Consider the following 12,547-nt stretch of genomic DNA (forward strand, 5'->3'; position numbering starts at 1 on the left):
GCAAATACTTTGGTTAATCATTTGCCTGTATGGAACCCCTCATCCATACTCCTGTCAATAACCCCAGTAAACTCAGTTTGCTGAGTTTAGATAACAAAGTTAAACTAAGTTTAACTTGATCTATCATCAGTTCCTTATCTGAGGTGAGTTGATCAGGTATACCAGGAAAAGGAACACAACACCTTTCGTATAAAAACACAAGAGATTCCAAACTTATAGATAACAACAACAACAACCACCTCAAAATTGGACCTTGGGATGCATTGAATTCTTCATCCATTGGTTTTCTGTTTCTTGAATATTTGTACTCACAATAGAATCAGACTGAGCATGGGCCCTTTCGTCACAAAAAAAGTTGCCCTGAAAATGTCATGGTAAATTAAGATAAGATATTAGCATTAGTATTAATGAAGCCAGATAGGCAGATAGATAGATAGATAGATAGATAGATAGATAGATAGATAGATAGATAAATAGATAGACAGACAGACAGATAAGAAAAGAAGAAGAAAGGAAAGAAGAGGAACCAGAAGAGATGGGGGAGGAGAGGAGGGTGGGAGGGTGTGTGTGTGTCAGAGACTGACAGAGGGCCTGAGACTTGGATTGAATTTACTTGTAAACTGGATAATGGTTTAATAAGTTGGGCCTTTCAGCCTCATCCCCTGGGGGCACTTGAACACTTCACAAAGCTGCCGTGCTTTTGGCTCGAGTGTTGGCATCTACTTGTAAAACATCATTGGAAAACAAAGTACTTTGAGTCAAAGATCTAAACAGCTTCTCGCTTTCCTGCTTCCAGGCACCAGGGATTGGCTTCAGGGTCTCTATTCACACTTATTAGATTGCATTCCTTGAACAGATTAGATGGTCATCTGTCAGGGGCTGGCTTATTTAACTGCCTTTTTGCCAGTCAAAGATGAAACCATACTGCTGATTAACAAAAGAGCTCTGAATTTATGATTAACAAAGGCTAATTTTACTTTGAGACCTAGTCTTGTAATTTGGATGCTAAGCAGTTTAATTTTTTTTTTAGGATTTTTTTAAAAGTTATTTTTGTGTATATGGGTGTTTTACCTGTGTGTATGCCTGTGATGTGCGTACCTGGCGCCCTTGCAGGTCAGTGGAGGAAGCTGGATCCCCTGAAAATGGAGCTATAGAAAGTAAGCCATCGTGGGAATTGCACTTGGCTTCCTGGGAGAACAGCTAGTGCCTTTAACTACTGAGCTATATATTTTTACTATAATGGCAGGAAATTTAAAATTCCAAGAAAGCATTACAAGCTTCAGTCATTAGAATAACCAGGTTTACAAGTTCATAAAAAAAAAAATTCTCTTAATTGTTGGGATTGTTCTTTTTAAGCTAATAATTAATTAACTTTTGGTATTCAGATTGAACCCAGAGCCTTGCTCATCCTCGACAAGGGCTCTACCACAGAGCTATCTGCCCCACCCAAGGGACTGCTGTTTGATTATTGTCTAAAAGTAGGTAATCATTAAAATCCTAACGAACACATTCAAATTCACATGGTTTGTTGGCATAATGTTAGAAATTCAATATGACTCTAGGCAAATTTTGTACACATACGGAGATTTCAGAATCCACGTGGGAATTCTATAGATCTATACCTCCATCAATCATAACTTGTGTCTCCAACCTAGACGTCACTGAGCCCCAGACCTGAACTTCTAAGTGTGCCTTCTTCCCTCCGTTAATGCAGATTAATTTCCCCCTAAATACAGCGATTGCTATTTCTTTTTAAATTAATTACATGAGATGAGACTTTCTGTTTGTTCTGTTTTTAGGTGGTTTGGGCACATCAGCAGTGGCCTGAGTTTTCCTAGTCCAGTCTGATCCGAGGGAGATGGACTAAAGCCACGGACTGTCTGGTTCTTTGTCTGGGAATTCGAAGGAGGATTGGGATGGTCTTACGTGCACATCCCTAGACGAATTGCAGCGATGAGTTCAGACGAGAAGGGCATATCCCCTGCTCATAAAACATCCACTCCGACCCATAGAAGTGCCTCGTCTTCAACATCTTCTCAGAGAGAAAGCAGACAGGTAGGAGAAGTTTTCAGCCCTTTTCACCCTTTTCTGCCAATAGAGCCCTGTGTGGACGGCGTGGGTTGCTGAGCCTGAACGTCGTGAAGTGCTTCGTGCCACAGGTCATCCCCTTATTTTGTGTTTGCTAATGCCTGATAGTGAGAAGCTGTTACACTGGCTACTCTGTTTTGTTTTTGTTTTTTGGAGGGTGGGGTGGGGTGGGGGGAGTTGTGTGGACTTTCGGAGTGCAGACCACAGCATGGGGCAGGCTTTCTCCAGGAAGCCTGGTAACCTTCTCACTGCGGACACCTGCCTGTGGAGCCAGCATCAAGACTGTGATGCGCAGGGTGTTCAGGTCTCTCCTTTTCGCAGACATGCAAAAGAACCCAAGGACCATCAGGAGACTTTTTGTAATAGTTCTCTACAAGTCCTAACCCTGTGAGGTTCTGTGGAACCTAGTCACTGTCAGACTCAATAGTTAGGAAGCAAATCCAGTTGGAGTATCTGTGATCTGTGAGCCGCAAGGATTGGACAGTTTTCAAAGGCAGCAGCAGAAGTGAGGTGTCAGAACTTATTTACGATAGCATACACCTACTGCCTCATTTGATCTAGTCTGCAAAGTTACTGTTGCTGGCAATTACTGCATTCATGTTTTGGGGACCACTCTGCTGTCAGGGTTGTGTGGGGATCTGTCATATAAATGCTAGCCATTGTCAGAAGAGTGGTATTTCAGCTGCTAGCACAGATAGGATTAACGGTTTCCCATTAAGATGTGTCTTATGGTAGTGATTTGTGGAAATTTACAAGTGCATTGTCAACCTTTTATGGGAATTTTCCTTTGTGAGTTTTACTTAGTGAAGAGTCTGGCAGTATCCCTTGCTACTCTGCTCCTTTCCCGTTTTAGATATTCAGAGCATATTGCCTAATTTAAAGAAATGTATGTCAGTTATTTTTTTCCTTTCTTTTTCTCTTTCTTTCTTTCTTTCTTTTTTTTTGATATAGTATTTCACAGGCCTGGCTGGTCTGGAACTTACTATGTAGCCCAATCTGGTCTCAAACTGTCAGCTTCCAAGTATTGCAGTTACAGGTGTTAGCCATGGTGCCAGGCTGTGCATCGGCTATCAATAATTCATTGTACATGCATCTTAAATGGACAGCTCAGATATGGATTCACAGCAATGGGAATGCATTTCTGTGGGTGCTTCTGAGAGAACCTCCAACCTCAAGCATACCCCCGTCACTTACAGCAAGAAATTTCAGGGCAGCCTGTACAAACTGGTGATGTCTTATGTGTATATTTTTCATGGGCCCTAATGCAGATATTTCTAGTCCATGGTCTTGGGAATGCCGGTACCTTCATTACGGTATTCAAAAAGGATACCCATATACTATCTTAGAATTACTTCTGGTTAACTAAATCTGTGATTGCCTGCTGCTGTACTGTTTAGTGCGATACATCTGTAGATTCTCACAGACTCAGAGTACTGTGAAGGAGAACACTTGGTGTTAAATAACTACTGCATGCTTAGATGCCCTCTAAGTTGGCAAGTCCACCCTTCTGCCTCTCTGTTCTTTCCTATGTATGTACTGTGTATGTTCCAGATGCCTTTAATTTTTCTTGTTAAGGGTTCTCCATTTTTTTTTCTCTTGCTCTGAGCATTTTAACTGAGAAATTGTAAGTCACATGGCCTTGGTGGTTGCTAAGGGGCAGGAAGGGATTGACCTAGCTCACCCTGGAGACCTTTGGTAAATTGAAGAAAGACTGATGACTGCTATAGAAACAGCTGTCAGGCCTTGTTGATTTGCCTGCTGCACCTGTGCTCCAGGCCCTGTATGGACACAGAAGACCTGGCCTGGAACCTAAAGGTAGAATGGATGATGCCTAGTGGGCTAGTGAGTGGCAAGTCCAATGATGAAAAGAAGGTGTGTGAATTGATCATGAATTTTAGATAATAGACACTATACAAATAGCTGCTTTTTGTTTGTTTGTTTTGAGACAGGGTACCACTATGTATGTAGCAGATGCCTTTAGTCCTAGCATTCTGTAAGCTGAGGCAGGCAGATCTCTATGAGTTCAAGACCAGCATGGTCTACATACCGAGCTCCATGCTAGTGTTAATTTTTCCAGGTGCCTACTGATTGTTAAGGTGACAGTTTACTTTTGTCCCTGTGTATGTCACTCCCGAAGACCTTCTTCTCTCCTGGCTTACTGACTGCTATTTTTCATTTGTTCATCTCCCTCAAAGAGAATGATAAGGGATAAAGACAGATCTGTTTCCCCCTATCTCAGTCACTACCTAAAACTCAGAATAAATGTAGAGACCTTGGAAGTTTGGCATAGGCAGAGGTGTGGTGTAGTACGTTTTATATGTATCTATGTAATACAAGGACCCAGAGAAAGTGTGATAAGTTCGTCTTCTGTGGATCTTCTCTGATTTGACAGGCACCTATGCAAATACTGCTGTGTCGCACAGTTCACCTCTGTCTTTCTCCTATTCACATAAGTGAACGATATAGCATAAAGCAAAGAATACATTAATGTAGTACTTTAATGCACCTTTTTAAAAATTAGATATGTTCTTTATTTACATTTCAAATGTTCTTCCTCTTCCTGGCTTCCCCTCCAAGAAACCCCCTATTCCCTCCCCTCACCCTGCTCACCAAGCCACCCACTCCCACTTCCTGGCTCTGGCATTTCCCTACGTTGGGATATAGCCTTCACAGGACCAAGGTCCTCTCCACCCATGGATGACCAACTAGGCCATCTTTTGCTATACATATGCAGCTGGACCCATGGGTCCCTTCATGTGTACTCTTTGGTTGGTGGTTTAGTCCCTGGGAGCTCTGGGGGTACTAGTTAGTTCATATTGTTGTTCCTCCTATGGAGCTGCAAACCTCTTCAGCTCCTTGGGTTCTTTCTCTAGCTCCTCCATTGGGGGCCCTGTGCTCAGTCCAATGGTTGGCTGTGAGCATCCACTTCTATATTTGTCAGGCTCTGGCAAAGCCTCTCAGGAGACAGCTGTATCAGGGTACTGTCAGCCAGCACTTGCTGGCACCCACAGTAGTGTCTGGGTTTGGTGATTGTATATGGGATGGATGTTGTTCACAGGTTCTAGGTGCAAACTACTGATGAGCTGGTTAAACAGTTCTGTTTAGACGTCCCACTCTCTAACTATGACGTAATCCAACAAGTATAAACCAATTTGTTATCAGTGACGTGGAATGTGTTACATGCCTTTCTCGGCTTCACCCACAGTCCATAGAGAGGTCTCTTGCCTCACCAGTGCCTTCAGGATCCCATCATTTCAAATTCCCTGAATATTGCAGTCATGAAACCCCTCAATGGCTTCCTGTTCCCCACACAGGTAAAGTCAGATTTCCTTCTAGGTTGGACATCCAGGAGTCTGGTACAGCCCCATTTCACAGCAGGCACATTACCTGCTGTAATTCCGAAATCTGCCCCATCTGTATCTCTCTGTATCTCTGCCTCATCTTCCTCAAGAGGAATCCTACCCCACACACTCCTGCTCTCTAATACTTCATTGGGATCAAAGACTGGCTCATGTGACAGTCTCACTGGCCATTCAGAATCACTTCCCCTATGTCTTCACTGACCTTGTCACAGAAATTTTGGATAATGTTTGGCATTTTTATGTTGTTTCCTTTGTTGATCTACCTGTTGATCTACATTGTGTTGTAAAGTCTTCTAAGCAGTGTTTTTGAAGACCTACGATGATATTAGTCTTGTCTTTTTTTCTTATTACAAATTTTCTATGCCAGATTTATTTGCCTTCCTCTTTCTTCTTCATGGATAAATAAAACAGAGAACATCTGTGCATAGTAGCACTTGGCTTTCTTTCCTGTCTCTAAGTGATGAAAGACGGGAGGTGTTGGGGGCATAAAGAGACACAGTGTCTGGGCTTTTGCGAAGTGTTTCTTGCTCCAGTGATAGGATCAAGGGTTGGTCCACTTAGTCCTTAAGAAGCTTGAAGTCTTCAGTACCTTCTCTGCTAGAAGTTCTCCTCCACTCTGTTGCTAGATGGTAGACACCCAATGCAGTCGCCTGTGTGTGTGTGTCGTATCACACAAGCATCACTAAATAAACATGCCAGGAGACTTTCAAAAAGACTAACAGTGGAGTTTATTAGACATCTAAGGCTTTCTCATAAGTTAGCGTTCTGCAAATAAAACTCGTCCCTCGAGGTGTATGGAAATAAAGGCTTTCTTATTAAGTAAATTGAGAGAAATGCTAAACAAAATTTCCTTGCTGCTGTGTATCAATGAATTAAGATTACTGTTAAGTTCTGAAATAAAACCTCTAGTTGGTCAAACACTTAAAGAAGTTAGTAGATTCTGAAACTTCTTCTTCTAATACTTGGCTATTAAAAAGCGTCAAGATTCTTCTTACATTTATAAACTGAAAGTCATAGAGCCACTGTGCCTGGATCCTAAATGGCAATGCTGATTGTCTCAGGAGTGGTTTCTAGTTTGGATGGGAACATTGTCTACCTGAGCAGCCAGAGTCCTTATGTGTCAGTTATTTCAGTATTAATTTTTATGGACTGCCTGGCTCCTGAAAGATCAGAAATTTGTGAACTTTGACCCCAGATGTCAGTAGACCTGTCAAAGTAATGCTTAACTTACTTAGGGAGATCCATTGTGATGCTAATGGATCTTAAGGTGTCCCAAACCAAATTTATCATTCTCCTCCCAAAGCTGCCTCTTTCCAGTTGCCCTGTCAGGAAATAATGATTCTCGTTTCTGTGGATCTATCCTGATTCCTGGAAATGTCTGTCTCTCATTCTGATTCCCATCAACAGCGACCATTGTAGACTTTCCTTCACCTGGAGTCTGGCAGCCGCCTTCCACCACCTTCCCTTCCATTCTTGTCTGAGTCCCCACATTTCCTCATCTAGAGTTTTTGCCACAGTTTTCTACTTGGTCTTCCAGTTTCTACTCTTCACCCGTCATACAGGGTATTCTTTACAGAATAATCAGGATGTTCCCTTCAAAACCCAAGGAACTCTTCTCCACCCAGCCCTGTAGGAAATGGCGAGCATTGACTATGAGGGCACTTATAATCTGGGTCGCCCTGAGCCACTGACCCCATTTCTTACCCTATCACCTTTCTTTTGATCCCCCTACAGGATATTCCTCAGATGTACCAAATGTGTTCTTACTTCCAGATTAGTGTACTTTAATCTCCTCAGCCTAATTAAGTTTGTCTCCACCTACGCCTGGCATCCTCACACACTTGAGTCATTTTTTAACCATCCACGCACTGAGCAGTCTTTCCGCCCTTCTCTATGCATCCTTATCGTTCACTGTCCATGGAGCTAGCTTTATTTTTCTCCAAACATTAATCACCATTTGGCATGTTAGGCTCTCTATTTATCTAGTTATATCCTTTTGTTCTAGTCTCTGCTCCTGGAGTACAAGTCTCATGAACACAGGATTGCGTCCATTCAGCAGTGTCTCCCTGGTACCACGTCCAGTCTTGTGCATTGGCTACGTTCAGGGTACATTTAAATGAAGACTCGAGGGAGGAGTTGGGATGGGAGGAGAGTGTAACTTGAACTCCAGAGGTTTGTGTAGCTGTAGGGAAATAATTGGGGGGGGGGGTGTCGAGATAACAGTGGGGGAGACAAAACAATAGTTTTAAGTGTTGGAAGAGCAGGCTAGGCCAAGCATGAACAAGGGGAGAACAAGAGTTCTCTACCAGGTTCTCCTGTGGGCCCCTGAGGATGAGTGTGGGCGGAGCAAGTTGGTGAAGGCTTGTGAAGGAAGTGTTCCAGGCAAAAGCAGAGATAGGAACATCTTCAACAGAGGTTCCAAATGTCAGTGGGAATGAGAGGTAACTATTTACAACCAGACTTACTGTCTCCCACCCAGTTCTCATACTCATTTTATGGTGAATTTATATACTAATTGTACTAAGCTTATGACCCACCGCTTGCATTGGTTCAAGTGCCTTTTGTGAGTTGGGTCTTCTGGAAAGTCTGGGTATTCTGGAGCTAGGCAGAGTGAGTAGATAACACAGCAGCAGCAGCAGCTGATGCTTCGTGCTGGAAGCTCACTGTGGGAAGGCTGGCCACGAGGACCGTTCCCAGAGAACTAAACCATGGCACAGCTGGTGGAGTATCTTGCACAGAGTGAGGACCACAGGGTGCGCTCTCTGAAGGCCCTACCCTGGGCACTTCACTGCTGGATCGGTCTACTTATTGCAAAGCCAGTCAGGCTAGATATCCAAATATTAGAGGAGCATGCTGCAAAGCCGCATTTGTCAATCATTTCTGGGTTAGTGTTACTCTCTCATGTTTTCCCCTGGTTATCAGTGGCAGTGTTTATACCTTCTTTAGCCTAGTAAACTGTAAACCTAATCGTACCCAAAATAATAGTCTTAGGTGTCACGGGCATAGCTGTCCTAGGAAGGGCATGCTACTTGCTGAATTGTCTGTATGTTGGATACATTGGCTTTGGAATGCAAAATTTTGATCATTTGCTTGTTTACTGCAAACTGCAATTAACCTTTTCTTCCCACTAGAAATAATGAGCAACCCCCCCCCCTTTCTCATCCCCACCACTTGGAGATCCCCACCACTGTCACTTGCTGTTGACAGCACACATTCAATACACATGACATATGCTAAAACAGAGACCACTGGGAAGAAATTTGACACCTGGCACGCAGCTGCTCATTACCCACAAATGATTCTGAAATCACTGTTACTGAGTAAGTGACTGCTGCTGCTGCTGCTGCTGCTGCTGCTGCTGCTGCTGCTGCTGCTGCTGCTTGTTCTGGTGTGCCGGCCGAGCCCTGCTGGTCCTTTAGGCCCGCCTTTCCCTGTTTTCCAGCAGCAAATCCACCTGTGAGATTCAAGGTTAATACAGCTGGTTAGATTCTTAGGCAGAGCACCAAATAGATGGTGTTAGTGAATCCCAGAGGGCCCCTCTGTAGAGGTTAGCCTAGCAGTCTGTTGTTCCCTGGAGCCTGCTATTCACTAGGGTTGGGAGTCAGAATATACTTTAGGGTGTTTCATTAGAACTATCAAGCATCGTGTGGAAGGACTTTAAGTCTATAAAACTGCTTTATTTACAAATGTAAAGATTCTCCCTCCCTCACCCACTTCCCACTGTACCTGTCTAACTACAGGGTACAAATACTATGCACATACTGCCACCTGTGCATGATATCTAGCTTATATTCTAAGCGCCAGACTGACTGACCTCGAATCCTAACTACACACAGATTTTGTAACGTCCGTCACAGCTAGTGCTGGCGAGGTTTTGTGGACATGCATGCTTTTAGCATGCTGCTAAGCTTGTGCATTGCTTTGGTAGTTTTGGACCTAGCAATGTTTATAGAAAACCTTTAGTAAGATCATATTGTAGGACCATTGATTTAGCTTCTAAACAATATATTCTAGAGAAACAATAAAAGTTACCTGGGTGGGTTAATGATCTAAATACACTGTAATCACATGTGAAATTACCAAAGATTATATGCTATCTTTTAGTTTAATATACATGTGAATATTTATACACACAATATTTTTAATCAGTGAAAAATTAGAAACTACCTAGTATTCAGAAATGTGGAAGCAGTTGAACAGCATTTCATAGCCATCCAGTGAGATCTAGCACAGCTATTTAAAAATTGTTTTGAAGAATATCTAATCCTGGGGGAAAGTTAATTGAAAAAAGCAGGTTATTAAACTGAAAATCAGTACAATTCCAATTTTGGTTTTAGTAATTTTATATGCATTGGAAAATAAAATATGCCAAAGTAGCTGAAGGAATTCATTGCTTAACATGGATGTTTTTCAGTTCTGTCTTTCTTTCCTTCTTGTCTGTCTTTTCTTTACTTATTTCCAGTAAGTATATAAGGGCTTTCTCATGTGTGTGTGTGTGTGTGTGTGTGTGTGTGTGTGTGTGTGTTTGTGTGTGTGTGTTTAAAACAGTATTGGGAATTGTATCATTAAACTGTCAGCTTTTTTAATAATCGTGTTATACACCTTAGCACCATCAATTTAAACCTAAAGTTAAGTGAAAATGGAAGGATTGCAGGCCCTGAAAGGGGTAGGAACTCCACAGGAAGACAACAGAGTCAATTAACCTGGACCTTTGAAACTCTCAGAGTCTGAACCACCAACCAAAGAACATACACTGGCTGGACCTAGGCCTCCTGCACATATCTAGCAGATGTGCAGCTTGGCCTTCATGTGAGTCCGGAACATCTGGAGCAGGGGCTATCTTAAAAGCTGTTGCCTGTGTGTGGAGTCTGTCCTACTAGCTGGGCTGCCTTGTCTGGCCTCAGTGGAAGAGGAAGTGCCTAGCCTCATAAACTTGAAGAGTCAGGGTTGTGGGGATACCCAGGGGAGCCCCACCTGCTCAGAGGAGAAAAGGAGGTGGTCACTGGGAGGGGGACAGTGAGTGAGATGTAAAGTGAATAAGTAAAATAAAATAAAATAAAATAAAATAAAAATAAAGTCAGGGTACCTTTATTGGCAAAAAAGAAAGAAAGAAAGAAAGAAAGAAAGAAAGAAAAATGAAATGAAATGAAAAACACACATTGTGGAAAATGGATAATTTTCTAAACACACTAAGGCATGAGCTGGGCCAGCTCTCTCCTCTTTATAAAGAGTATTTTATCTCCTAGTCATGTAATCATGCCTAAGCATTAACTAAGACATTACCTGTATTATAAATGTTTTGTTTGTTCTTCAGCAAATATTTATGCTACACACAGACATGCCATAGATATTCCCAGTCTTATTTCATAAGGATGGCTGAAATAGTCCAGTCGTGCCTGTAGTATACATATATAAACCTTAAAGGATCGTTTTCTTCTTATTAAAATCGTGTGAGTGCTTATCACACTGAAACCCTTTTGAAATCTTGGTAATTGTGACAGTTCAAGATTATAGTTTAACTCTAGTGCCCTTTTCAAGCCCCCTGGACGGCTAATCTAGTTTTCTTTTGAAACAGTCTCTTGTATCCTAGGCTGGCCTCCACGTTGCTATGTAGCCATGTTGCTATGTAACTTGTGTTGCTAAGTATGCAAGAGTTGAGTCCTGAATCAGCAGCATGTTCTGATTCTCTGTTCCCAAGCCTTGGTCCCTTTGTAGTCAACCGTGTCTCAGCTATTAGTGTACAATACAGTAGTGTGCAATACAATACCATGATGTTTACAAGCAGCATTTCTTTTTTGTGAAGCTTCATTTATTTCTGTGTTTGTGAGGGTTTTGCCTGCCTGTAAGTATTGGTGCTGTATGTGTGCCTGGTACCTGTACTGGTCGGAAAAGAGGGCATAGGATCCCTCGGAACTGGGATTACAGATGCTTGTGAACCTCTGTGTGGATCCTGGCTCCTCTGCAAGAACAAGTGTTCTTAACTGCTGAGCCACTTCTCTAGCCCCACAAGCTGTATTTCTTAGGATGAAGGGCTTCCAAACACAGGCCAAGGGAGTGGAGTCTGGAGGTGTTAATTCACAGAGACTCCCCTTCTATGTAGGAGGGCAAGCTGTGTTAACAACATTGCTTCTCTGTCTTTGGGTTCTCCCACTGCCCTATGGGACCGTTTCTGGACACTGCTCCTCAGACTTTCAAGTTTGAGTTCAGCAGAGAACGTATGGCCACTTAACTGTCACTTAGCAGGCTGCTACTTTCTCAGTGTCGGTGGACAGTTGCTGCTCAAGTGGTCAGGATGGCCTTGTGGTTTTGGTGACTCTAATACAGTGGCTCTCAACCTGCGGGTCAAATGACACTTTAAGGCCATTGGAAAACACAGATATTTACTTTACGATTCATAACAGTAGGAAAATAACAGTTATGAAGTAGCAATGGAAATAATTCTGTTGGTTAGGGGAGTGGGAGATCACGACAACATGAGGGACTGTATTAAAGGATCGCAGTATTAGAAAGGCTGAGAACCCTTTGGTTGGTGGTTTAGTCCCTGGGAGCTCTGGGGGTACTGGTTAGTTCATATTGTTGTTCCTCTTATGGGGCTACAAACCCCTTCAGCTCCTTGGGTCCTTTCTCTAGCTTCTTCATTGGGGACCCTGTGCTCAGTCCAATGGATGGCTGTCAGCATCCACTTCTGTATTTGTCAGGCACTGGCAGACACTCAGGAGGCAGCTATATCAGGCTCCTGTCAGCAAGCACTTATTGGTATTCACAATAGTGTCTGGGTTTGGTGATTGTATATGGGATGGAGGTGGCACCAGCTGCATATGTAGCAGAGGATGGCCTTGTCGGTCATCAATGGGCAGAGAGGCCCTTGGTCCTGTGAAGGCTCTATGACCCAGTGAGGGGAATGCCAGGGCCAGTAATAGGGAGAGGGTGGGTTGGTAAGCAGGGGAAGAGGGGAGGGCAGGGGGGTTTTCGGAGGGGAAACCAGGAAAAGGGAGAACATTTGAAATGTAAATAAAGAAAATATCTAATAAAAAAAAACAAAAGGGAAAAAAGGAAAAGAAAATCCCTAGATAGATATTGGAATAAAATATTTTTCT

At 42.8% G+C, this 12,547-nt stretch overlaps 1 protein-coding gene across 9 annotated transcripts in view; it reads left to right on the plus strand.

The window, feature by feature from the left end:
* Positions 1 to 12,547, plus strand: part of Osbpl6 (oxysterol binding protein like 6) — a 194,222-nt gene that overhangs the window by 119,967 nt on the left and 61,708 nt on the right. For all 9 annotated transcript variants that reach the window (XM_031370696.1, XM_031370699.1, XM_031370702.1 and 6 more), the window contains exon 3: positions 1,800 to 2,055. In XM_031370696.1, coding sequence (XP_031226556.1) covers positions 1,954 to 2,055 — 102 coding nt within the window. In that variant the 5' untranslated portion in view covers positions 1,800 to 1,953. The remainder of the gene's footprint in view (positions 1 to 1,799; positions 2,056 to 12,547) is intronic.

This window comes from Mastomys coucha, unplaced genomic scaffold (assembly GCF_008632895.1).
Source record: "Mastomys coucha isolate ucsf_1 unplaced genomic scaffold, UCSF_Mcou_1 pScaffold15, whole genome shotgun sequence".
NCBI lineage: Eukaryota > Metazoa > Chordata > Mammalia > Rodentia > Muridae > Mastomys > Mastomys coucha.